Source organism: Nelusetta ayraudi, unplaced genomic scaffold, assembly GCF_046127955.1.
Source record: "Nelusetta ayraudi isolate G7.1 ecotype Tasmania unplaced genomic scaffold, CSIRO-AGI_Nayr_v1 ptg000011l, whole genome shotgun sequence".
NCBI lineage: Eukaryota > Metazoa > Chordata > Actinopteri > Tetraodontiformes > Monacanthidae > Nelusetta > Nelusetta ayraudi.
This window is the reverse complement of record NW_027466061.1, coordinates 22293837-22319472: the sequence shown is the minus strand read 5'-3', so window position 1 is coordinate 22319472 and position 25636 is coordinate 22293837. Positions and strand designations below refer to the sequence as shown.

General features: G+C 44.7%; 1 protein-coding gene across 2 annotated transcripts in view; it reads left to right on the top strand.

Annotated features, from left to right (window-relative positions):
- Positions 1-25636, top strand: part of LOC142885478 (rho GTPase-activating protein 29-like) — a 33311-nt gene continuing 7675 nt past the window's right edge. The window contains exons 1-16 of one of the 2 annotated variants that reach the window (XM_076021953.1): positions 1-186; positions 893-1252; positions 14623-14766; positions 18160-18256; positions 18460-18523; positions 18761-18821; positions 19488-19637; positions 20185-20249; positions 20356-20466; positions 20961-21041; positions 21410-21577; positions 21726-21863; positions 22214-22392; positions 23797-23951; positions 24349-24483; positions 25284-25376. In XM_076021953.1, coding sequence (XP_075878068.1) covers positions 964-1252; positions 14623-14766; positions 18160-18256; positions 18460-18523; positions 18761-18821; positions 19488-19637; positions 20185-20249; positions 20356-20466; positions 20961-21041; positions 21410-21577; positions 21726-21863; positions 22214-22392; positions 23797-23951; positions 24349-24483; positions 25284-25376 — 1930 coding nt within the window. In that variant the 5' untranslated portion in view covers positions 1-186; positions 893-963. Of the gene's footprint in view, positions 187-892; positions 1253-14622; positions 14767-16995; positions 17444-18159; positions 18257-18459; positions 18524-18760; positions 18822-19487; positions 19638-20184; positions 20250-20355; positions 20467-20960; positions 21042-21409; positions 21578-21725; positions 21864-22213; positions 22393-23796; positions 23952-24348; positions 24484-25283; positions 25377-25636 lie in introns of those variants that run through there. The other variant, XM_076021955.1, reaches the window with a different exon arrangement.

Sequence of the window (25636 nt, the reverse complement as noted above, 5' to 3'; positions counted from 1 at the left end):
TTGTGGGGCACTGTTCGGTGTACAGTGACTTTACGGAAAGATTCTCTGCCGCTGCTAAAAGTTTTGGTTGTCTTACGGAAATGCGCGTTGGGGTCAAAAAGTAAACCGAACAAAGTTTTGTTTGGGTGTTTGGGGCCATTATGTCGGTTTTCTGACATAATGGTCATAAAGGTTTGCTGTTTTCAGGTAAGTTGAACTGTTGTTTCACCGTCGGTGGAGATCATACATTTCTGACCGGCTTACTGTTACTGCCGTTGGAGAAGCATCACTTTTTATTTCGACGTGTGATGTTTATTTATCTTTTTTTTTTTTTTATTTAAAAATTTCTGCAGTGTTGCTAAGATATTATTTCTAGCATTGTCAGCCTTCGCTTGCGATACCAACTCGATGTTTTTAAATTGTGTTGAATCGCTTTTGTGTTTTCATGCATATCTTTAACTTGGACTTTTCTGACGACAAGCTAACCGACCGTAACCGCACAGTGTTGCTCAACTGTAAAAACCACTATAAGCAACACAAGCGTCAAGACAGAATACGTGTTCAGAAGCAACATGGGGGGGTTTGAAGTCAATCGAAAATAACCTAGTGAGACGAAAAATGACAACAGGAGGTTAAATTTTCCTCTGAGCTCCAAATCTCGCGCCTCAGAACGACTAGATATCATTTTTCATTCACAAACCCAAAAACAGCAATTGCACAATGTCGTTTAAGGTTGTGGTTTATGTGTGTACTTTGTATTATTTCTTTAAGAAATGTTTTCTTTCAAAAATACAATTACAAAATCCTTCACAATGTCTAATGTCAACGACTTTATGAAAGGAAACACCACACATGTGGACGCAGCATTGCTCTCTTCATCTTCCACTTCACTTACCTGTTTCACTCATTCCAGGACCCGAGCAGCTTGGTGACTTCAGGGGCCAGCTGGGCTGCTGTAGCCCCTGAGAAGGGTGGCTTGCTGGGATGATCCGGAAGAGCAACAGCAGCAGTGGCGGTGGCGGGACAAAGCGCAGCCAGGCTCTGCACAAACACCACTCCAAGCCCCACACTGGGTCGTTGTCGGCGGGATCCACCAAGACCTGGGACATGGGGCGAAACTCCAAGAACTCCAACCCATTGAGCACCATGGGGTTGACGTCTCACCTGGTGGGGGCTTCCGGAGTGGACCCGGAGTACGTGATGCAGCTGGTTAATGATGTGCGGTGGTTCGCGGACGTCTTGCACAACCTGAAGGAGGCTTTTCATTGCAAAGGTGAGATATGGCAAAGCTGAAATGTGAAGGAAAACGTTAAATGACCACAGTCAGATTGTTTTTCAGTGCAGTTCCAAGCCTAGTTCTGGTAGTCACTAGCAGATGTGCCTTGACGAACCTCTGACAAATCCTAGGTCTTGTTGGTGAGAAACTCATAACATTTAAAATATGCATACTGGTTCCCCTTGACTAGGCCCTTTTATGTAAAAACAGTCATGTCTGTCAGCTGGATTGCTTTCAGGGCTAAAAAGACCACAGTCTTGTGTGGACGACATACCTCTGCTTCTGGATCTTTCCTTTTGTTATTGTTGACTCTTTGGACAGAAAGGAAGCCTTGGTCTTGGTTCTGAAACACTAACATTAAAATCCAGATGTTTACCAGTGACGGTTAAAATTCTCTGTCTTTTGCTGTTGATGGAAATGTGTTGAAAAGATCTAAAATCGTCTCTGCCACTGGGATTGCTCCAGGTTTAAACACAACAGCTCCGACAACGTTTTCAAAGTTTCAGCAGCAAACAGTTCTGGATGACTCACAGACAGTGCTTCTCTAAAGTGCTTATTGTCTGCTCTGCACCCACACACAGCGTTGTTGCACTCCGGGCTCTCTGAAGCATTTAGGACTGCATGCTGGTACAATTTTTTTTTTTTTTGTCTCAGTCCTGGAACCACCTGTAGAGTTTGACTTAGCAATGCAGAAGCCTTTCTTCTAATTGGCTGATGTGTTGATTTGTTTGTGTTGTTTGTGTGGTTGTGGTTGTAACTATTAGCAGCGGCTACGCACGTACGTGCAGCCCCCCACCCCCACCCTCATGAAGACGGACGCAGGCTACTTACTTGCGTTCTGTTTTTCTCTCTTGGTTTTCCTGTCGTTTGCGCACAGAAGCGCACTCGTGCTCGTGAGGTTTTTTTTTTTTTTTTTAAAAAAAACCATAACAAAAAAACAAGTTCATGTAGTGTAGACTTATCTGACTTTTTCATACACCCATCTATCAAATCAGAATGTATTTTGTAACAAGGCTGTAATAGCAGCCACTGCTCCTGCTGTTCGCTGCAGAGACTGCACACACATAAACGCTCCAGCTGCGGCTCTTGGAGGTGGGAGTGAGTTGTTTAGCCATTCCTCTGGCCGGAGGAGTGAGGCCTCCGAGAGTGAGCCTCCGCCTGCACGGTGCTGAGTGTCACCCTGAGCCGTCACACAAACATTTGGACAATTTGCTACTCGGTTAGCAATTGCTCCTACTCAGCGGCATAGTTGTACCGCTTTGTGACGTCATTAGGCAAGCGTATTTTGTCAGCAGTCCTGCTTGAACAGTCTTTTTAAAGCAACTTTGTTCGACCACAGTTTTCTAGTAAGAGCAATATCTCTTTTTAAATTGTGCCATTTTCCCAATACATTTACTGAAGCACGCACCTAACGGTGGAAAGAAGCCCTCTTGAGAGACATCAACCGGCTCTGCTACGTCATTGATTCCTCTACTATGTTAGTAACAAGAGCCTCTCCATGGTGTTTGTTCTGCCCTCTGAAACCACCGGGTCTTTGCCCCCTTCCAAACATATCTAGCAAAGCAGCGGTTTTAGCATGAAGCTGAAAGACACGAAAGTGTTGTTTTCTGAAGTTCATTGGGGTTTTTGCATCATGAAATGTATGAGGCTGCTTCACCAGAGCCCAGGATTTCAAGCTTTTTTGTTAGTATTTATTTTCTTGGAGATTATTGGGGGGATAATGAAATGGTTTAAATCAAATGTGTTTTTGTCAAAAATTCTTTTTACCTCTGTTTAAATGTACTCTGTGATTTGAGTCGCTAAAGAGGCTAATAGGAAAATACACAATAATAACAAAATGGCTTCAGCTGGCAGATCTTCTCATCATTTAGTTTGTTGCTGCCGGAGTGCTTCACTATTACCGGTACTCTTTTATTTAATGAATTAATGAAAGACTGGGTGTTTTGTATGACAGATGGGCGGGTTATTATTTTGTTAATGTGTGCATAGTGATTTGATTGAGCAAGACAAGATCAGTGGCATGTACAAGTCACTTTAATCAGATCAACATATACACTGATAAACAGCACATTGTTCTTTAGGATGTTAAGTGAAAATGAAAACAAATATAATTCCGTTAAACTGGGATTTTGGTTCATCATCATTCATTCATCTTCTATACCCGCTTATTCCTCTTCAGGGTCACGGGGGTCTGCTGGAGCCTCTCCCAGCTGTCTTAGGGCGAAGGCAGGGTGACACCCTGGACAAGTCGCCAGTTCATCGCAGGGCCGGATTCTGGTTCAATTTCTTTTAATTTCCCCAGTTTGAAGCCATACTGAACCAATGGGTGGCCATAGAAGATTGTACGTAAAAACTACTTAATTTTAGTTGTTTTCCTAAAGACCTACAGCACGGTTGTGCCTTCTCCAAAGTATCATAAAGCCAGATGTGAACAGTGTTTGAACAATCATAGAAAACCCAAACTGAGACCGGGCTTTCTCATCTTTGCAGCATCTCTCCCCGCAGTGTTATTGTTGCATGATTGGGCGCATGTGCGAGCCTTTTTTTTTTTTTTTTTTTTTTTTTTTCAAACTGTACCAGCCTGGCGGCAGCAGCAGTCCTCCACGTGGTGTGAGTTGTGGGGTGTGAGGTTTGGGGTGGTGGTGGTGCAAGAGCCAAATTTGGAAGGGAAGTTGGGAGGAGGTTGACGAGGCACTAGCCCGCCAGCGCCGGCATTATTCCTTGCGTATTTGGAAGGAACTTGCCATCGGAGGACTGTGTGAAACTGACACAGCTCTGTCTTGGCTCTGGTCTGGAAGGCGTGCGCCCTGCAGTCTCACTGCGCAGCGGCACGGCCTGCCTCGGTGGGAGCCTCTCTGCTCACCCGTGCGCAGAGTTTAGTTTGGGAGGTGCCTGTTTTTTTTTTCCTCCTCCCTGGTCACATGACGGCTTGGAGCTGGAGGCTCAGGCAGAAAGTGGTGGGGGAACGCAGAGTGATGCCCCCATCAGTGAGGTGATGTGCATGTTTGCTAACTATACACCCACCACATTCGCACTGTGCCTCAACTGCTTGGCTCTTCTAGAATCCCCAGAGTCGGGCTATGGTATGGATTTACTCTTTCTCTCCTCATTGAGCGCTGAGCCACAGTGCCTCTCAGAAATGTTGCTCAACAAAAGTCGAGCTGTGGGAGAGAACGAGCAGAGATTAGAACGGCAGGCCAGTTGCATTTTGACCAAATCACGGCTGTGCCTCGTTCCTTTAACGCCGCCTCACGCCACTTTGCAATCGACACATAATTTGCACTGATTACTTAACGGCAGCTTGTCACATGGGGTGACTCGATATAGCTTTTCTTTCCGCCGACAGGGAGTGCAGCATGTTACTCATAACACTGCGCCACTGGATAGAGAAACACCTCTGCTACACAGCTTTGATGGTGGATATAATTTCCCACCTGCCTCATGTCTGCTGTCCAGAAGAGAAGCTTGTGGTGATTTTTTTTTTTTTTAAATTACAGACTGTGTGACTTCACGTCTTCCAATTTTCAACAGTTCATTGATATTTTGGTGTGTTTGGGTCCAGAATCCAAGTCAGGATGTTTCCCTCGAGCTGAACTTCACCTTTCCTCTTGAGATTTGCTTTGGTGTGAACAGTTTGGTTAATTGTTTTTAATCGGGATGAAAAGGAGTCCTCGACACACAGCCGGCCAGCTGCACCCCTCCCATCCCCCAACTCTCTTGCATACTCTGCATTCCTTTAGAACAAATGTTCACTTGTAGCTATAGTGGCCTCAGTAGAGTAACGGAAGGTGTGAGGCTTGTCTATGAAAACTGTTTAAATATAATCACCCATCTTTAAATTGGGAGGCCAGAGAGGGAGATATTTTCTTTAGTTTAGGACCGTGTGTTGCACAGAAGCAACATGACAGACAGAGCTAAACACAATGACCTTTTGAGTTGAAGTTGGGTTTTTTTCTCTCGTAATGACAGCATATATCTGAAATTCTAGCGTTTCGACCATTTTTGCCCTTTAGCGTCATGTGGTAAAGAAACAAAAATGTTTGACTGAGGTTTTCTTGGAGCCGGTCCTTGTGTGTTTCACAGCATAGCTGAGATGCTTGAGGTTGAAAGCCTATTTACCTCCTATATACTCTGGAACATGCTGCCACTCGGAGTGTAAGAGGGGATAATGGAGGAGTGCATGAAAACAAATACACTGTCTGTGAACAGAGAAGCATGTGCCTCCCTTAAGTGCTGACTGGACTATTAAATCTGAGTCCTCCTGAACTATCATGACACCTTGATAAGATCAGGTCTGCAGCCTTGTTTGACTGCTCACTCTTCCAGTCTTGGCACTGTTATCAGAAGGGAGCACGTTTGATTGTGAATTCATCTTACACACTGTTGGTTTTAAAAGCTGCTTTACCTGTGAACTTTTGTTCTGTTTCCTGATTGAATTTGAATCACATAAAATAACAAAAAAAGCTTGTTGTGAATCGAAGTGTTCAATCAGTCTATTGGGTGTTTTGCGGTAAATGCTGGCAGATAAGTTGTAAACCTGCGACAGGATGAAACAGTGTTTTAGCGGCACTAAAGGCCATCACCGCTCTGAAACAAACACCCAGAGCTGTGTGCCGTCCACACACAAGGACTCTGGTTCCAGCTGAGCTGGCTGGAGCTGCGGGTGGCGCCTTCAATCGGGCAACTTCTAGCGCGTAATGGCTTAATGGCCCGGAGCTCTTACGGGCAAGAAAGGAGCGATTTGTTGGGCTGTAACTTTCCCCTGTGATGCTGAGGGATGTTTTTGTGCGAGCCCGCGGTCGGGGTGTGTTTCCTAGGGTGGGATTTATGGTTATGGTCCCTGGATGTTTGCCTAGTGGATTGCTGGTGGTGAGGTGGGGAGGGGGGGGGGGTGCATTGGCCGGCACAGCTCTTGCTGGCGGGAGGGACGTCAGCGTTAGAACTAGCTTGAAATTTACAGCTGTGTATTGGGTCTCCAGCAAGAGGGCTGCTGCTGACCTTCGCCAGTCGTAGTGCGTTCAACGTTGCTCGTGTTTCCTTTTTTCCCCCTAACTTTTGAATCAAGAACTTCAAGGAAAACAAATTCCAGCCTGTCCCAACAGATACTTCAACCTCATTTGTTACACACATCCAGAGGGATTAGTCATTTGTCTTGCGCAACGCAGCGACATGCAGTCCGACCCAGATTGCCAAACTGTAACAAGTGACATGATCCCTGCGGTTGGGTGATTCACTCACTCACTCACTCACTCACTCTTAACCCTGCTGGCGTCTCAAGGTGAGCGATCTCAGGATGCTTTTCTACTCCTGGCCAATATGCCGCCTCAAAGTGGTGCGAACACATCCTCTGTAGTGTTGGTCCCAAGGGTTGTTGGACTGACTGGAAAAACCTATGGCAAACTCAGTAGGTGGATCAATATGATGTACGCTGTGGTGTGGGGTGACCCGTGATGGCCTGACCCGATGTTCAGCCCAAAGGAAAAGAAGAATGTGAATGTGTTTCGAGGTTGAAAGGCATGTGAGTGCTAAAACAAAGCTTGTCTGGACTCGATGTGCGAAACGTGAATTCTGCAGCCTTCAGAAACCTCTGTGGCGCTGCCTGCAAACCCTTGAGCCGCGCGGTTAATGCTCGCGAGGCGCTCTTCGTTTCCTGTTTCCTGCCTGCGCTGCACGACTCGTCACGTGCGCCGTTCCAAGCGCGCGTTCTTGCGCCGCACCTGCCACGCACACTAACGTGTCGGTGGACAATTGGCCTGGCCGTGAGAGCCGGACCTCACAGGGTGCAGGTCACTGCTAGAGCAGGTAGCTGTTTATGGAGGCGTCTGCTGTTTACTGTCTCTGTGATGTCTGCTCCCTCACCCTACCTCCAACCAAGGCCTGGGAAAGACAGAGAGGCACCCAGCAATGCCGGGTATATTTAGATGGAAGGGGGGGGGGTGAGGGGGGGGGGTGTCAGTGTTTACAGATGGGTTCCTGACCAAACAATTCCACCTGCCGTGTATCAGGTTGCTGGCAGCTCCGCAATGCACGTGGAGTTCAATACAGCAACTATTTTGTGTCTTCTGACTTTGAGTGAAGAAGCTCGTGGTTCAGCTCGTTGGTCCAAGTTCCACTGCGGGCTGAGAGGAATTCCCAGTGTGTTCTGAGGGGGGAACGCTTTGGGGTCACTCGTACTGAGTCGTCAAGATTGCTGTGTTGACTTCAAGCACCTTAGCTTTTAATTAGAGATGCACCGATCCACTTTTTTCACTTCCGATACCGATATCTGAAGTTTAGTATCGGCCGATGCCGATCCGATACAGGTACAGAAAAACAGCATTGAATCACCTCACAAATTATGTCTTGTTGTTTAGAAAAAAAAAGTGTTTTTGTGCAAGGCAATGTCAGACTTTCCTCATTTTCTAAAAACAAATAAAATGATCCAGATTTACTGAAAGACATATTTAATACTGTGTACCAGTACAGTAATTCAAAATAAACAAATAGCTTCACTAGCTTTGTCAAAGTCAAACATGAAAAAAAAAATAAAAAAAATATCTCCCTGTTCAGTCAGTGCAATTAGGAGTATAACACAAAAAGTAAAATGAAAGAGAAGCTGAAACTGAGAAAAAAAGAAAACTATAACTCAACTATCTTGGTCAAACAACATGAAAAAGGAACAAACCCTCTTTAAAATGGTTCAGTCAGCGCAATTAGGAATTCAAAGTGCAATGTAAAATAAATAGTAAAGGAGCTGAAATTGAGAAACAAAACAATAGCTTCATTAGCTTGAATGGCAGATATTCAACGTAAACAGCAGTCAGCTATAGTGTAGTGCAAACAGAACTTTAATCCCTACTGCATCCCTACTTTTAATATGGCAGCCCCGTTCATTTCAATGAACGTAGTTGCTCACCCAGCGCATACGCCGATAAAGTTTTTGGGTTCTAGCATTGTGCTGTCCATAGAGCACGTAGCAGTAGTGTCACTTCCCACCGTGCCCCCATAACGTTATACATCAGGAAGCATCAGCCAATCAGAACGAGCCGATACACAGCAGCACATACGACGCTGTGACGTCACCCTGGGAATAAACTATTTTCTGGCAATTTTCAGGCCTTAACATTTATTTATTTATTTTTTAACATTTGAAGGACCATGACTGAAAAATCTACAATATAAAGATTTATTATGAACCACGTCTCAGGTCACAGTCATCCTGTCAGCGTTTTACAGGCGTTTCTTCTTGTATTGTGGTCTATGAGAAAAATGCTGCAGTATTTGTCTGCAGTACCTCGAGTGGCCACTGGAAAAGAATGACCGCGCTGCCTTATTGCCAGTCTGGTATCCAGTTCTTATAATGCATCCATGGTTGCGTCGCATTTCTGTAACCAGGGGGTTGACAGACACCAAGTGAGCTTGAAGCTTGAAAATGGCATTCTGGTGGACGGGCTCTAAATCTCTTGTCCTCCCTACTTCCTCCGCAGAAAGAGGAGGAGGATGGGGGTGGGGGGTGGGGGGGTGGGGGGGTGGAGAATGGTGTGGCCTCCCAAGCCCTTTGGTGAAGCTCTGTGGCCGTTTTCCAGGCAGCGTCGTGTCACCAGAGCTGCTGGGGCTTGTTTCATGTGGAGCAGATTGCGTGTCCAGACAGGCCAGTGGAATTGCTGTTGTTATCAGAGGGGGAACCGGGGGGCTGTAACCTTTGTCAGGCCACCTGAAGATTCGGATTAAATTGGTCAAGAACCCTGCGCCAGACACACAATAAGCTTTGTTGGATACAATGGAACCCCCCCCGACCCCCCAAACTCCTGACCCAACCCCCAACCAACGAGAATACACCAGGAGACCTTTATTTAAAAGGCGTCTGAGCCAACGCTGCGTGCCAAAGTTGGGTTGCCATTTAAAATCTGCAGGCTGATATGAGTTTTCAGCAGTGAGCAGAAATGCACAAAGGAACTGATAAGAGAGTGGCAAATTCATTCCATTCTTCATTCTGTGTTTGACCAGGTGCGCTTGCTAAACTACAATTGTGTCTCCTCAATTTCAACACCATCATCGCCTGCCTCTGAAACTCTGACAACTATCGGGACACATCACCTCACAGTTTAACCGTCACACGGAGGAATTGCACATTTTAACAGATACTTTATGACGCGACGGGTCCCACCTACAGATGGAATGGTGATTCCAATGGTGACTGGTTGGCGTCAAGAGGCTTGTGAGGTCGCGGGTTGCTAGAGCCTCTCTGCTCTGGAGTTGAGTAATAGACTTGTAGGCAGATGCTTTATTAGTTGCAGTAAATCATACAGTCCAGCGGTCGACTTTAGTTCAGACAAACACACACAGACAGGCAAACCTTTTCAAGTCGAGTCAGTCAAGTGGAGTTTCGGTTTGATTGTTGGTCGGAGGTGTCAGATGCAGTCTCTCTGGTCACTGCCACTGGTTGGAACTCTGTTCAACAGTTGGCTAAATATGGCCAAACTTGAGCAGTGCGCCACTTATTTGAACATGTAAAAATGGCCTATTCATGTGGTGTTTACTCAGAATAATGCTTTCCTTGTAGCTTTAGTAGAAATACAACACACTGGAGCACGTTTTGCTAGCAGCTGATTAGTTTTGCTAGCAGGAGATGAATGACGCAGTCTGACATGTAGTTGTACCACTGCAGCAGCCTTTGACACAGTGTGCAGCTCAAGGATAAATGTTAAATGAGCGCAAGGCCTGTGTGAGTGCGATGATTGCAAGAATCACGTTGTGCCAAACTAAGAATTTTGTGTTATTTATTCTATTTTCCTGCTCCACTTATCCTGACACGTTAGTTTACATTTTTGTCTGACACAAAGTTTAAAAGCAGTTAGAAGTCGTCGCGTTAATCTTGTCTTCATTATTTGTTTGTCCATCTGTGGCTGGAAGTGCTACAATACCAGGTCGATACATGGAGTGAATGGAGTGAGGCCCTATTCCAAAAATCTATTTCACACGTTGCTCATTGCTTTCATGGCTTATAAGCTCCCGGTGAAGTTCATTTTATTAACACAAGATTGAGAGAAAATTGTGTTTATTTTTATTTTCTATTTAAATGTTTTAAATACAGTGCTTCTGCAGCTCTCTCCAGGCTTTTGCTTCCACAGAGCAGGTCCACAGTGTGTGGAGAATAAATGAAGCAGGCCGAGCGTGAAGCGTGGCTGGGACACTCGCTCGTCCCGCCACTGTAAAGAAAGACGGTGGGGTAGGGGGGGCGTCAGTCCAGTTGGCATTCACAGGGGGTCCTCCTGTCAACAATAAGGCCCAGCTCCATGTCTAGGAACTGTTATCTCTACCAAAACAATGGCAGGGCCCCCCACCATCGGCCGCAAATTTTCAGTGCGTTTTTTGATGCCCTTGTTGTGACAAAACAGATCATCGCTAATTCCTTCCAGCCTTCCCCCGGCTGTCTCGCGCAGCAGTGAGCACGGATCTGCCCTCACAAATATAAAGGGCCACTATGGTGCCCAGCGGTTTTGAGCTGTCACACAGAATTTGACCTTGTTGTGATAACTTCAGCCGCGCTTTTGATTGCACGTCTGCCGGCTGAATTTCTTTGTTTGAAATTTTTAATCGGGGCGTTTAGGGTGAAGAATTACTAAATGATCTAAGAAGCCTAATTGGTCAGTTGCTGAACAGAGAAAACGCTTGGTAATGTGGCCGGAGGTGGACGGACAGTTCGCTGGGAAAGGTTAAAAAAACGTGGGACTTGTATGACGAGTACCATTTCAGCCTTTTCATACAGACCAAAAAAAGTGTTCCTTTCAGAAATGTTAAATAAAGTAATGTTAGAAAAACAATCTAGAATATGTGCCTGTGCTGTGCTGTGGCAATGAGATATATTTGATGCAGTGAAACTTCTGGTTGATACAGACAACAAAGGCCATTTATTAATTCCCTCTTTTTTTTTAACATTTGATCACATGTTCCCAGTAGCCAAAGTTCAGGGGTTGAGAAGTGTCAACAAAGTCGTGAGGAGCAAATAGTAGAAATGTCAGTTTGTCGGGAAAAAAATGAAGAAATTTCTACTGATACACTTTTATGTCTCTTCCCAAACAATATCTTGTTGATGCACAAATGCAGCAATTTGCAATCCAGTTGCAATGTGTCTTAAACAGGTGAATTGGTTTTGTAGCCATGTATCTCTTCCTCTAAAGCAAGCTACCAAGAAGTGCCTGTGTAGTTGAAATCACTCTCTTCCACCGCCTTCTTTGCTGTCACATTCCAGCGTTAAAGCTCTGCACGTAGGACAACATTAACAGCAACAGGGTGTGGTTTCGCTAAAAAAAAAAAAAAAAAAGGTGCTGATCCCATTCCATTGAAAAATAACCTAAACTCTTTCAGTTCTGTACTCTGAACAGTGTTTTGTGATGTCTTTGTACTTTTGTTGCCACTCATTCTCAGTTTCTTCCTCTTGGTCTTCCGTGTCCCCTCTCTCCTCAGCAGAAGCCATTAGTCTCATTAATGCCGCATCTTGACGGCCTTCTTATACACAAAAGTCAGTCGGCGCTTATTTTTCGGGAGGAAATCTTCAAACGCTTCTGTGCTAACCAAAATGATCCCACTGACAACAGCTAAGCGAAGGTTCAAAAGAAGGGCAGCGGACTTAATGAGGGCCTGTTGTGAGCGCCGACGGGGAGGGGGACCTTCTTGAAAGTGTGTGAGGCAGGGTCAAGGACCTCTCCCTGAGGGGCAGGTCAGCAGCCTGGTGCCCCTCTCTCACTGGGTACATCTTCGGTAGTCCTAATTCTATAATGCGGGGCATGGAAACTCGGATACCCTTTGGTTATCCCACAACGGGGGGAAGTTAGCTGCTCGTTGCCCCATGCCTTCAGATTTTCCCTGCTGAATCACCGTCCTTCTGCATGAGCGTCACAGATGTATCTCTCCCTTCCAAATGATGGCTTCTTCTACTATTCTAGATACCAGTGGGTCGAGTAACTAAAGTGTGAGTGGTTTGGCATGAGAGAGTATCTTGGTACCGCACACTTGTAACGCTTCAGCCTCTCAACTCACCCAAGTGCCTTGTGAATTGGCCTCGATGAGAAACAGATGACTTCTCTGCTTTCAGCCAGCGTCGTCTCCCGCTACCAAAACATGTTGGACGTGAACCCACTTACTGTCTGCTTCCAAATTGCAGAACCTCTTCTAATTGGCTAACGGAGCAGGAGAGTGTCATCTGTCTCCTGCTCTACCTAAATACAGTCTAAATGAAATTTGTAAACGTGTCCCTTAATGTCATGAATGCCTGCAGCAATTGGTTACGTGTGTAATGCATCAATCTATCCATTACCTTCTTCGATTCCATTAAACGATTATTTGACTATGTGAAAATAAATGGTAAGAGTGTGAAGTGTAAAACGCATGCTTGAAAATTACAAGCACTTTGTCCTTCATTTCAGAACCATCTTAAACAACTGAAAAAAGTCTAAAAATGAAAGGATTTGTTGAAAATTGTCCATCACGTGCATCAGAATAAGCGTCCGTTTGAGGCACAAATGTGGAATTAAGGCGAAATTATGAAGGCGGAACACCAAGCCTCTTATTCAGAAAAATTGTAACTGAATATATATATGTATATATATATATATATATATATATATGTATGTATATATATATATATATGTATGTATATATATATATATATATATGTATGTATATATATATATGTATGTATATATATATATATATGTATGTATATATATATATATGTATGTATATATATATATATATGTATGTATATATATATATATGTATGTATATGTATATATATGTATATATATGTATATATATATATATATATATATATGTATATATATATATATATATGTATATATATATGTATATATGTATATATATATATATATACATATATATATATATTTAATCGATTTGAGTCATTAAATCCATTAGTTGTTTCAGCCCTAATGGCCTGCAGGATTTTAAAGCATTCATTGTCAGGGCTGGCAGCCGTGAGACAGACGCGGCCTCAGCACCCTTCACTGCTTTGTCTGGCTTGACAAGAGATGCTTTTCATAGCAGAATGACTAATACGGTGCGTCTGCAAATGTTTGGCAGGTGGAGAGATGTAATCTAAATACATTTCGTACATTTTCTTCCTTCTTAAGTTTCATCTGCTGAATCCTCAGCGGTATTCTCTTCTATTGTTTCCAGTTGCCTCATACCTGCATAGAAGCCATGCTTATTAAATGACTACAGGTGCTACCCGGAAAATTAGAATATCAAGTAAAAGTTGTTTGATTTTGGCAATTTAACATAAAAGATGAAACCAACAAATGTTATTGAGCCATTACACGCAAATTGACAACTCAAGCGGTTCCTTGTTGTAACTTTGCTGGTTAAGATTTTCAGCTTATTAAAACCACAAACCCACAAACTCACACAATGATTATAAAATTTGAGGGTTTTTTTTAAGCTGCAAGACCTGATCAGCAAAATCCAGATAAATAAAAACTTGAAATATTATTTGTTTATATAATATGTCAAATTCACCTTTTAAGTTGAATTGCAGAAATACTACAACCTTTTCAGCATATTCTAATTTTCTGGGTAGTACCTGTATGTGAGTGACGCACCAGCTGCTTCTCAATCACATTCTTCTAATCGTCCTTTAAGAAGACCTCTTTCACTGAAAGGGTTTCTTTCAATTTCATTTTCAACCTAAAACATCCCTCTGCACTGTAAATGCATTCTTAAGTTCATTGACATACATTTTAAAGATTAAATATGTCAAATTCAAAGGTGTCTGTTGACATGAAATAACGGAGACATTCTATATTATACGTAGTGATGTTTTTGTTAAGGTAAAGCCAACAAAATCAGGTGATTTGAGTTTTCATTTGTCAGGGTTGGCTCTAACACAGTCGGCCTATAAGAAGACGTTGCCTATAAACGTGATGTCTCTGGGAAAGACGTCTTGTTATTTATCTTACTCATAAATGCAAAACCACAATTCATTTCAGTCCTCAGCACCCTGCGTGTCTCAGCAGTGGCGAGAAGGTGTGAGGAGTTCCGCACTTCTTCCGGTACACAGTGTCGCTTTTGGCCTTGAGGAAAAGAGAAGTTTCATCAGGCTGACTCAGCTGAGTCACCGTCACTCAAACTCAGCTATGTTTATCTTTTCATCTGGAGGCACCGTTGGCAGACAAAACAGAACGTGTGCCGCAGTGATTTACGAGTGTCCATGTCACGAGCTGATTAGCATGCCACACTTCGGCAATCTGTTGTGACTCTAACAGATCAGTATTTGCATTTGCAACCTTCAAGATGAAGTTGTTTTTTTTTTGTCGGTGCTGTCACAGTCTCAAGACTCAGCCTGCGTGTGTCCTCCTCTTCCCTTGCAGAGAACCTGGAGCATCTTCAGAAGGTGGTGCAGGAACGTCTGTCCGACCTGGTCCGCGTACTGAAGGTCGTCATTGGCAAACACCAGACCCTCAACTCATCGGACATCCTGGGAGCAGCTGGAAAGGTCATTGCCAAGGTCAAAGGTCAGTGATTGGACACCGCAAAAGTTGCCTCAGAGATGTGTTTTGAAAAGGTCGCGGCAAAAGGCTGTGTTTTTCCTTCAGCATTGATTAATTTCCCCTCCAAGAGACATAAAAAAAAAGAATATCAGCCTTCAAGTTCACGCCCCTAGAAATGTAATCTACTGCGAGCGCATTTTTTTCCACTTGCCTCCACACAAGAATCTGTCCAGCGGGGACGAGACGACTGTAATTTTCATTCCTTTTTTTTTTTTTTTTTTTTTTAAGCGGCCGTGGCAGGCTGTTTGTCAGTCATGCGCATCCACGTCTCTTCATTCTTTTCTGCATTTCGTGAGGTGTCTGCTTGTCTGACAGCTCGCATGCCATATTTCAAGATCGCCCGGTGAACCATTTTGAAAAAAATGTATTGTAGTCTATGAGTGGCACCTTGAAAATGGGAGGAATGCAATATGGTGACAGAATCGATCCCACTGCTTAATCACAGACCATTTCCGTTGGCGAAACATTTAATGGAAGCACGCTGCAACCTCAAGTATTGGATGAAGCAACCTTCATCAAGAGAATACAACTTGAATTGTACCAATACCAGTGCACTTAAAATGCTTCAAGTTAAAGATGTCGGTAAAAGAATTTAGCTGCTAAAACTCTGTACACAACGTTTACTGCGCTAAAGTACATTGATTCAGTCGCACTTGAAAATAAAGTATGTTGCAGTTGTGGGTGATTGGCGAACTAGGAGATAGAATTCATCGGGTTAGGGTTCACAAGCCTAGGGATTGTTTCCGTGGCCAGCCAGCTGATTTGTATTTATTTGTTTCTTTTCTTACGATTTTGCCCACCAAGAAAAATGTAGCTAGTTTGTGAAGGTATGGACGTAGCGCTCTTGTCTGTATTGACGGACAGCAGCTACTTTTAGTCTTTCTGCGACCAACTTTGGCAATTCCTGCTGGCCAAACAATAGAATGCAGCTTTTCGGTCCTTCCGCATTGGTGACTCTCTTTTTATACAGTCAGTGATGTGAACAAACTTTCACACAAACACAGAATTATTATTATTATTATTTTTTTTTTTTAAGTGTCGAAGAACTTCCAGACTTTAAGCGTCTGTGCTGTTCTTTATGTTTTAAGTTTGAATTTTCACTTTAAAGATGTGTGTAAAATTGAGATTTTCATGAACAGCTTTTAACCTGATTTAGGATTTCGCAACGTTGTCCTGCGCGAGATCCAGGAATTCCGTGTCAACCGTGTTAACTCAAATTCTGGACATTTGCCTGTCCACAAGGGGGTGCCTGACGTCAACACACACCCCCCGACTGGACTGGCTATCTGTCCACTGTCTAATGGCCAGATAGCCAGAGACAGACACTTCCCGTAAGGAAGAGGGGAGACAGAAGACGAGACAGACGAGGCTGAAAGAGGAATGAGTCAGTCAGACGTCACAGATGAGAACTGAAAGCTTTGGAATTGGATGATAACAGGCCTCAGTGTCTTCGGAGTTTGTCGTCTCCTCGTCCTGGCTCCCCTTTGATGTTTGCTCACGACACCTGAGGCACTGGGACAGCTGCCAAAATGTACGTGGAAAAAAAAGAAGCACAGAGTCCTCCCGCCCTCTCTCTAAACACATGGTGGCCAAACCAGTTTCAAATTCCTTTTGCATATAGATGTTATCCACAAACTGCTCGCTCATTGTTGTTCTCACTGTCTCTCAACGCAAATCTAAACCCTAAAGCGGTAGCAGACACGTTTGGCTCCACCGCTCGATAAAATGTAAAGGCTTCTACTGCTTTTAGTCGGCGCTCTCTCTGGTGTGTCATCCAATATATAATCTTATCAGTGACCTTGTTTGCGCATAGCAGACCCAGACTGACTTTCTTTTCCTGCTCACATTGCAAGTGTAGTCATCTAACTGAAAGACAAAACAGAACTACAGGGCACCAGGACACAAGTCTCACCTTTCCAAACCTGTTAAAGTAATCCTGAGTTCTGTGATGTGGATAATTGACAGAGTTGTGTTCACCTGTGGTCCTTATTTGTTGTTCATGACAAAAAAAAACTTTTAGGGTCTGAGGATGGGAAGCGTCTGCTCTGATCTGCTTTGTCTTTGTTTACAGCTGACAGAATATTGAGTTGTGACGTTGAAAAACTAATATTATCTCACCAAAAAATACTTGATTGCGTAAATAAAAGCATTTTAAAAAGAAAACTGGGGACGGCAGTGAGAAAAAAACAAAAACAATGGCTCCTGTATTTGAATGATGCAGTTTCCATATTTCAGTGGTGACAAGGGGGGCAGACTTCTGGAATCATTGTTACGAGAGCCACAGGATGTCCTGAGGAAGAAGTCAGAGCAGAGTTGTACGCGAGCATTCAGGGCCAGAGGGGTTGACGGCTGGGAGGCTTTCACTTCTTTCCCTCCTCTCTGTCGGCGTCCTCGAGGGTCTCCCTTCAGCGCCGGGTTGCCTCTTCAACCCAGGATGCCGTGACCCTGTTGCACCAGGCCGCAGGTTTTCGCAGTTTACAGTCAAGCTGCAATGGCTGACGCAAATCAAATCTGCTCGCACGAAGGGAATCTGGGAGCCGAAAGTAATTCTGGATTGCAGAAAACTGGAGCCGTGTAGAAGTGTTTTCCTCAGCGGTGCGTCCGGATCGTTCTTTTCCCAAGGCTTCTGCGCGGTGAACGGGTAGGTGCTGCTAGTGCGCGTCTCCACAGCGTTGCATGTCACAGGATTCAAGCTGTGTGAGTGCTTCCTGTTGCGCACAGACAGGAAACACTCGACTTCGTCAGATTTCGCTGCCCCTGACTTTGGTTCCTCTGATGCTCTCAGCAGTTGTCGTCCCGCTCAGTCAAGCGCTCACTGAAGAGTAAGACTTTATGCACGCGTTGCGATTGATCTGCAAGCTTCGAGATCTCATTGGGTTGATAGCTTATTCTTTGCAAGAGGACAGTTAACTAGACGTTCACTTTATTTCTACCCACGTGAGAAGTGTTTTGGGATTGCAGTTTGTGCGTTTTTCAAATCCCGGAGGAAAAATCTTGGATCCTTGGATGTTAATGAGGGATGGATCCATCAACCTGTGGAAAAGAAAGTGTTCCGACTCAGTGGGCAGATGGAGATGGCTAGTTGTGTTGTCCCAGGCATCCCGGTGAATGCTTGACGTTTTAAGATGTTTGCTTTGCCTGTTCTTGAAAAGCCTGACCTTCAGTGACCACGAGGAGGTTTTTTGTCTGTTACCCACTAGAATGGAATCACTTCATGTCAACAGCTTCGGGACTTAACACTGTCATACAGCTATTCATTACAGATGCCGGTCGTTGAACTGTGACTTGGATTGCCTCTTATTGTGCAGTGTAACTGTGGTTCAAGTTCTTCTTTTTCTATTTTATCCCTCATCACAGGAATTAACTTCAAGGAAGTGGCCCCAGAAAACACAAAAGCTATATTTGGCGAGATACACACATCCATTGACACCTTGGCATTCACGTTCGGCAATGTGTGAGTACAATGTTGGCACCTCATTTCAGCCCTGCAATGATTTCAAGGATTTCATTTATTGTGTGATTTTGAATGCAACTTGTCCGTTAATGAGTAAACTTTAAATGTTTTTGGTTTGAGCAGCAGTTTCATTGTTTAACCAAATGCAAATTTGACACTATTGAACGTTTTATTTAATCTAATCTATATATCTCCCCTTTTAGAGTTTCTGACTTCCTTATGGGAGATGTGGACAGCACCTCAGGGTTGGGGACCGGGAGAAGCAGGGTGAGGCGTCATCTCCATGCCTTTGTATTTATTTTTTTATTTTTTTATTTCTATTCAGTTTCCCCAGAGTTTGTGTTACGAGGCTGCTCTCAAAGCAGTGATCTTACTATGTATACCTCCACATAAAACAGCCTCAAAGACTTGCTTTACGGTCTTAATGGCGGTACAGAAAACCCCTGTGCGTCTGATGTTTGACTTTGTGTGTCTGCGGTTTTCTCTTTATGTGTCTTCTCGCAGTCTTTTGACAATCTCTCAGTGGATCCTGAGGGGTATGTTTCAGAGAAAAGTGACCCTGTGGGTGAGTCTTACTCATATTACTTCTTTTACCTCCGAGCAGCGCGCAAACTCAATCAATTCTGAAGTTCCGTAATGGCCAACAATAAGTGCTTTTTCAGAGTGTTTGAGTGGCTGCCTTGTAGTTCAGGGCACCCTGGAGTCTCTGCCGTGTGAGTTGACTGTGTGATTTAGACCCTTGGACTGTTGAATGCCTGAAGTAGACCCGCCTTAAACCTCCGTTTCCACCCCTGTTATTTCTGCTCCTTTTCTTTTTCTTTTTTTCATAAAAGCTGCTCACTTCCCCCCCTCACCGTCCACATATCTGACATTCCTTGCCTGTTTAGGGGCAGTTCCGTGTGGGATGGGAAACACATGGGGTTTGTGTTAAATCAGATCAAGGTGGCTGAGAGAAGTGCATCAACAGTGTATGCGGTAAAAAAGAAAAGAAAAGGAAAAAAAACGTAATGCTGCTGGACTATTTTAAAAGATGCCTGATGCTTTCATATCCTCCCACGACATCAACTTTTGCCCGTGTGTATGTGTGTGTGTATGTGTATGTGTGTGTGTTTCATTTACCTCCCACACGTCTGTTGGGATAATAGAACTTACAACTACTTCTACTTCCAGCACATGCGGCCGCTGTTGCCTTGTGTCTGGTTTCACTGTGTCTCCTCTGCTGGATGTGCAGGCCCAGAGGTGCCGTTGTCACGGGAGGAGGAGGTGGACTTGACCCTGCTCAAGAATGACAGCGGAGTGGAGTCGGCTCTGCTCTATGCCAAGGCCTCGTCCAAGTACATCAAAGATCTCCTGGCTTGGATGGAGAAACGGCTGGCTATGGGTGAGGCTTTGACGCGGGAAGCACTGTGCTGGCTGACTCTGGATGTGACAGGATCTTTGATGAACTTGTCACGTGAACTTTCATATTTTTGGTTGAAAGGCAGTCAGAAAACTCAGTCTGACTATCCCAGGATTTTGGACTGTGTAAATATAACTCCTGAGGCATTTAAAGCCTTGTAAGTGTAATTTGTTTGCAGAAGTAGTAGTTTGTGGGCACTTTATAGCCAATCAGCTGTAGCAATAAAGAATAGTCATTAAAAAGAAACCGTCCCGGCTCAGTTAGTCAAAATGAAGAGCTTTTGTGGTCTGGAATGTGTCAGTATCACCTCCAGGCATACAACTAAATGTTCTAGATAGTTATTTGTGAATATGTTGCCACTACATGATTATTTAGTTTAATGTGGTTTTTATTGAACTAACTGCACCAACAGCCTGACTAACAGCCTTGATTAGTTTTGTAATGCAGAATAACATTCAGCGTGCAAACATCTGCTATTGCTACTATTGGAGGCTTCCAGAAAATCACATCCCCACACCTGTACTTTCAGATATCGAGTATGCCAAAAATTACACCAAGATGGCAGAATCTGCAAAGGCACTAGCCGGCCAACAGGTAACAGCAGAGTATTTTGCATGGCTAAAACTGCAAAATCATAAGCATGTGTTCGATAGTCATTGTACTTTTTTTTTTTATTTCATTTTTTTTCCTTTCCTGCTAGGACTACATGCCGTTCAGCGACATCTATAGCTCCACGTTCAAGAACGACACAGAGTACAGGCAGCTAATGATTCAAACCGCCATGGCGCTCCAAACAAACAAATTCATGCAGGTGAGAGTGACAAGAAAGGATTCTGCCTTCAGACAAGTTTGACAGGAAGCCCCGTCAGATTAATGGCAGTTTTTTTTTAAAAGACAGCGATGGTGTCATGAAGTAAAGCAGCCTTCGGCTGTCACGCTTGTGAAGAAGACACACGGAGCGAGAGCTTACAAAGGCTTATTGTTGCAGTTAGTCTCACTTGGGGCTATGGCAACACTGTATGAATGAGTGGCTTGTGCAAAAGCTTGGAGAAGAGAAACATCTCACCCGATATGAGAGAGTTTGTTTTCAACATTTGTCTTTACGTCACTTGTTCCTCGGAATTTCACATCTAAGACTTTCAGCACTGTGTTCTAGATATATTATTGCACTGTGCCTTATTCACAGTTGGAAGCTAAACATAATAAAATCTATAAATCGTAATATTTTTTGGGAGCTTATGTATATTTGATATTATTGTGTACATTGTATTTTTGTGCCTTATTTTAATTTGTAAATTCTTTCAGCCTCTGATGGCTCGCAAGACTGAACTGGATAAGTTGAGGAAAGACCTGAAGGAGCAGTGGCAGAGGGAGCAGAAGAAAATGGTATGTAGCCACCAGTCCCTATTTAGATCTGTCTGTTGAGCCTCTGCGGCAGTGCTGCTATCTCACACATCAGTGTGTCGATTTCTACAGTCAATGCCGTCGGTGTAATTTATGGTGGTTTCCTCCTCGTAAACTCCACGAGTGACATGGAGCAACTTTTTTTTGCCCCTCGTCGCTGTCGAGGAGGCGCTCGCTCTTACACATTTTCATTACCGCTGCGACTGTTTCCCTTTTGCACTCTGCCACCGCACACGCAAGGTTAATCAACCGCAAAGGCGTGCCTAATTACATTCCTGAGAACTCTCTCACGCGCCATCATGTTTGAACCTCACGGGGCCTTTGTTGTTCTGCTTGTGCGGCTCTGGCAGCAAGAGGCGGATGCAACCCTGCGCAAAGCGCGGGCGCTTAAGGCCCAGAGGAGCGAGGAGTACCAGAAAGCCCACACATCAACCAGCCGCTCCCAGGAGGAGCCGTCGAGTGTCGCTAACAAGCAGCTGGAGAAGAAGAGGAGGCTGGCAGAGGAGGCTCTGCAGCGGGTAGGCGGAGGAAGAAACTGTTCTCGGAGCGCAGTGCGCATCTTTCCGTGGTTTACGCACCCTCACAGTTTGACTGTCAACTGCTGCAAAGTCCCGATGCCGTCACCCGCCTTGACGAGGACTCTCTGTGTTCCTTACCTCCCGCCAGGCGGAGGAGGCCCAGGAGCAGTACCACAGCTGCGTGGCTGACGCGGGCGTCAGGAAGATGGACCTGGCCAACGCCAAGAGCACCATCCTCACGCAGATCCGCGAGATGGTCTTCCAGTGCGACCTCACACTCAAGGCGGTGAGTCAGCAGTGATGACAGCCACCAACCAAACCACACAGTAGATGAGGAGCTGGATTCATGACGGCTTTGTTTTTTCATGAAACGTGTTATGAACGTATGATGGTGTAAATTCCACACTGCCACAGCCTCCCAACAAAGAAAACATTGCCTCACAGAACTGAAACGCTCCTTTTGACCCAGTTTCATTAAATGATCATTTAAATAAGGAACAGCCTGACACCTTTGTGATATTATGGAAATGATTTCTTTAAAAATGGGAATGATTTTTTTTTTTTTTTTTAAATCAGTTGAGACTGACAAGTTAGATTGTTTTTTTAGATTCTCTCCCCCTCTGTCCGTTCCTCCAGGTGACGGTGAACTGGTTTCAGATGCAGCAGGCGCAGCTGGCGTCTCTCCCCGCACACTACCTGGCTCTGAGTGAGAGCGCCAAGCTGTACGAGCCGGGCGAATGCTACGCTGAGTTTGCGCGGAACCTGCCCAAAAATCTCCCCAAAGAGCGCCTGCTCTCCGACCCGGACAACGCCAGGTACAGCGAGCACGTGGAAAACAGACCTCCATTCCAGTTACAAGCTCTCTGTTAAATTCATGTCAGGTCTGCGCAAGAACTGCATTGCTACACGAGTAAAATTGAGATCGTTGCAATAGAGCATAAGTGTCGCAGCATGTTGCACCTGCTGTGAAATGGCAGTCTGCTAACTTGGCCCTGCAGCGGTGCGAGTATCTTCTTATGTTCAAAAAAAATAAAAAATAAGAAGGAAAAACGCAACCAGTTATGTTAGAAATTGCACAGAGGCCAGTTCTTCTTTCAGCGGTGAGTCAGAGAGGGAGGAAGCAGGAGAGCCGAGGCAGAGAAGAGACAGAATGTGTGTTGAATTTGTTGCCCTTCCTCAGGAAATATCTGTGGCGCAGACTGAGAGCAGCGGGGGAGATTGTGTGCGTGAGAGTTTGGCTGTCCCTAAGACTCTACTTAGTTTGTCAAAGCAGTGTCAGAGTCGGCTTCCTACGCGTGCACACACACACACACACACACACACACACACACACACACACACACACACACACACACACGCACGCACGCAGACACACGCACGCACGCACACAGGCACACAGTCTGCCAGTAGGAAAATAAGCAATGTGAAATAAGATTAATGGTGTTGTTGCAGCTCTATTAGCTGCAGCAAAGCATCAATCACAAATGTTGACACTGGTGGAGAAACGCTTTTGTATCTTTAATCAGGGCTCGGAAGACAAGGTCATTCTTCCATCATAGCGATAGAATAAACTTCAACCATGTAGCAGGCCGCCCGTGGAGCGCATCAACGTTTCTGTGCACCGCTGCCTTGTCTGGGATTATATCTGGCATGACTAGCATAACACCGACCTCAGAAGCTCAGGAGTTGTCAGGTTTTTGGTATTTGTTGTTTGTTTTTTTTTCATTTTGTTTGTTTCTCTGTCAGCCTCAAATGAAGTCGGTATTGGTTCAGCCATGTTGACATTACCACGTTTATCTAGCCCTGTCCACCATTTCCCTCCCTCTGTCATTACAGTTGCACTTCACCTCCAATCACTCGCACCTTTTTATTGCAACTTAGTGTCACTTGTTGCTAAAATGCAGCAAAGTTGGAGATGACAGTGCTGGAAACGTTGAGAGTCTTAGTTGCACTACAGATCACACGCCGCTCTTGGCAGTTACATAATCGCAGTCATGAGATTGGATGAGATGAATTATGCGTCGCTAGCTCAGTCCATAAGCGGCATGAAAGTAGGCAGTCACATTGGATGCTACGACAATCTAAGCTGGGACTGTCTTCAGAAATGTCACTGGCGATGATCAACTGCCTCATACTGAGCTGTCGGACAGCAGCATCTTTCTCGCTGGCGAGTTTGTCGCTACGAACCTTGAGCGCAGACTTTTTTTATTTCCCCCCAGGTTTGTGTACAACCAAAGGTCAGTGGGCAGCACGCACTCCTCCCATGGCAACCTGTCGCAGGCATCCATCACGTCGGGCGACGTGCTGAGTGGGGACGAAGTGGACATTGCGCTGCAGCAACCTGCAAAGATCAGCGGCAGCACAGACACACAAGGTTCTCACGCTGATGTTGTTGTGAACCAGAGAGCAGATGGAGGGGTTTGGGGAAGATGAAACAAAAGAACTAATTATGGCATCTTATTCACTTCTTGCATTAAGAAGTGTCGTGACAAACTTATTTCTGTCATTAATCAAAAAGCTCTTTCACTTGACATGTATTCATGCTGTTGTTAATGACTAAAAGTTTGCATTGGCTTTTGTTATTCTTAGTCCTGGCGGAGTTCTGAGTCATGTTGTCTCCGCCAAAACAGTCTTGTGGGCTTTCTGACGCATCACAGCAGGAATATCTCGTCCTGAAAAATAACCGAAACTAAGAATACCACAAAAGAGGAAATGGTTCAGGTTTTTTTTATTTATTTATTTTACCGTGAGCTCCTTTTGTCTCATGGCAGCACTGAGAGGTCCGATAGCGCTGAGGAACTGGGCCTCTGCTAGCCAGGGCAGTCATGGCGGGATGTGCAGTGACTCGGAGAGCGCTGGAGGCAGCAGCGAGTCCAGGTCCATGGACTCTCCGACAGCCAGTCCAGGTGGGAAGAAACCTTTCCTCATTCAACTGTCCTCTCTGCTGTGAACTCTTTTATTCATTTTATCTACCCATAAACGACGTGTTGTGGAATAAACCGACTTGTAGCTGTCCAAAAAAGTTTGGTCCAAAGTGTTACTCTCCCTGGAGGTGCAGATGGGTACACTTCCTGTTTTACAAATGCATCACTTGTCAAGCAGTTAGTTATTATCCCTTAAACTGGAAATATTTTTGACATCCTAGTAAATGTTATAAGTAGTCAGAGCCTGGATGATCTGGATTCACATCGTTGATTCTTGGAGGCATTGAGGAAAGAGGACCTTTTGTTAAAAATGAAGTAAAATATTGTCACTATTGAACTAAATTGAAAAAATGTGACAAATTAAACAGATGCAAAACAAATAAAACAAGTGAATGAATTGTTTTTAGTGAAAAATAAAATAAACACATATAAAAGTCTAAGGTTTTAAGATTCTTATGACCTATTAAAGATGGTGACGATGGGGCATTAAAGAGGCATAAACCAACCAAGACCAATCTGACAGCAGTACTTAAAAGACAACACACATTAAAGCCACGTCTTCCTTTCAATTCTGTGTTTTTTGTAACTTCCCTGCGTACCCATTACCCACTATGCACTGCGCACTGCTTCCCTAAACAGTGGGAACTTCACCTCACGCAAATCTACTCACTGTAGATCTACAACCTAGATGTAGAAGGCACGAAGCCTGTGCGGCTCAGGTGTCTGAGCTCTGCTTGCCGTTCAGCAGTTTGTCACTACATTGCGTCTCTATGGACATGCAGGTGACTTCAAGCGCCGCCTGCTGAGGACTCCCTCCACGGGGACCATGTCTTCTGCTGACGACCTGGACGAGAGAGAGCCGCCTTCGCCCACTGGTGTGACACGCGTGTGTGTGTGTGTGTGTGTGTGTGTGTGTGTGTGTGTGTGTGTGTGTGTGTGTGTGTGTGTGTGTGTGTGTGTGTGTGTGTGTGTGCACGTGCACGTGCACGCTTTGTCTTTGCAACCGGTTTCCCCCTCCCCCGACACACACGCACCGAGCGCGTTGTTGTGCGGCCAGCGAGTCAGAAAACAGGAAGAATCAGTGGGGCTCCCCAGCCCGCACTCGTCTGATTCTCTGCGGCTCATTGGCTGGATT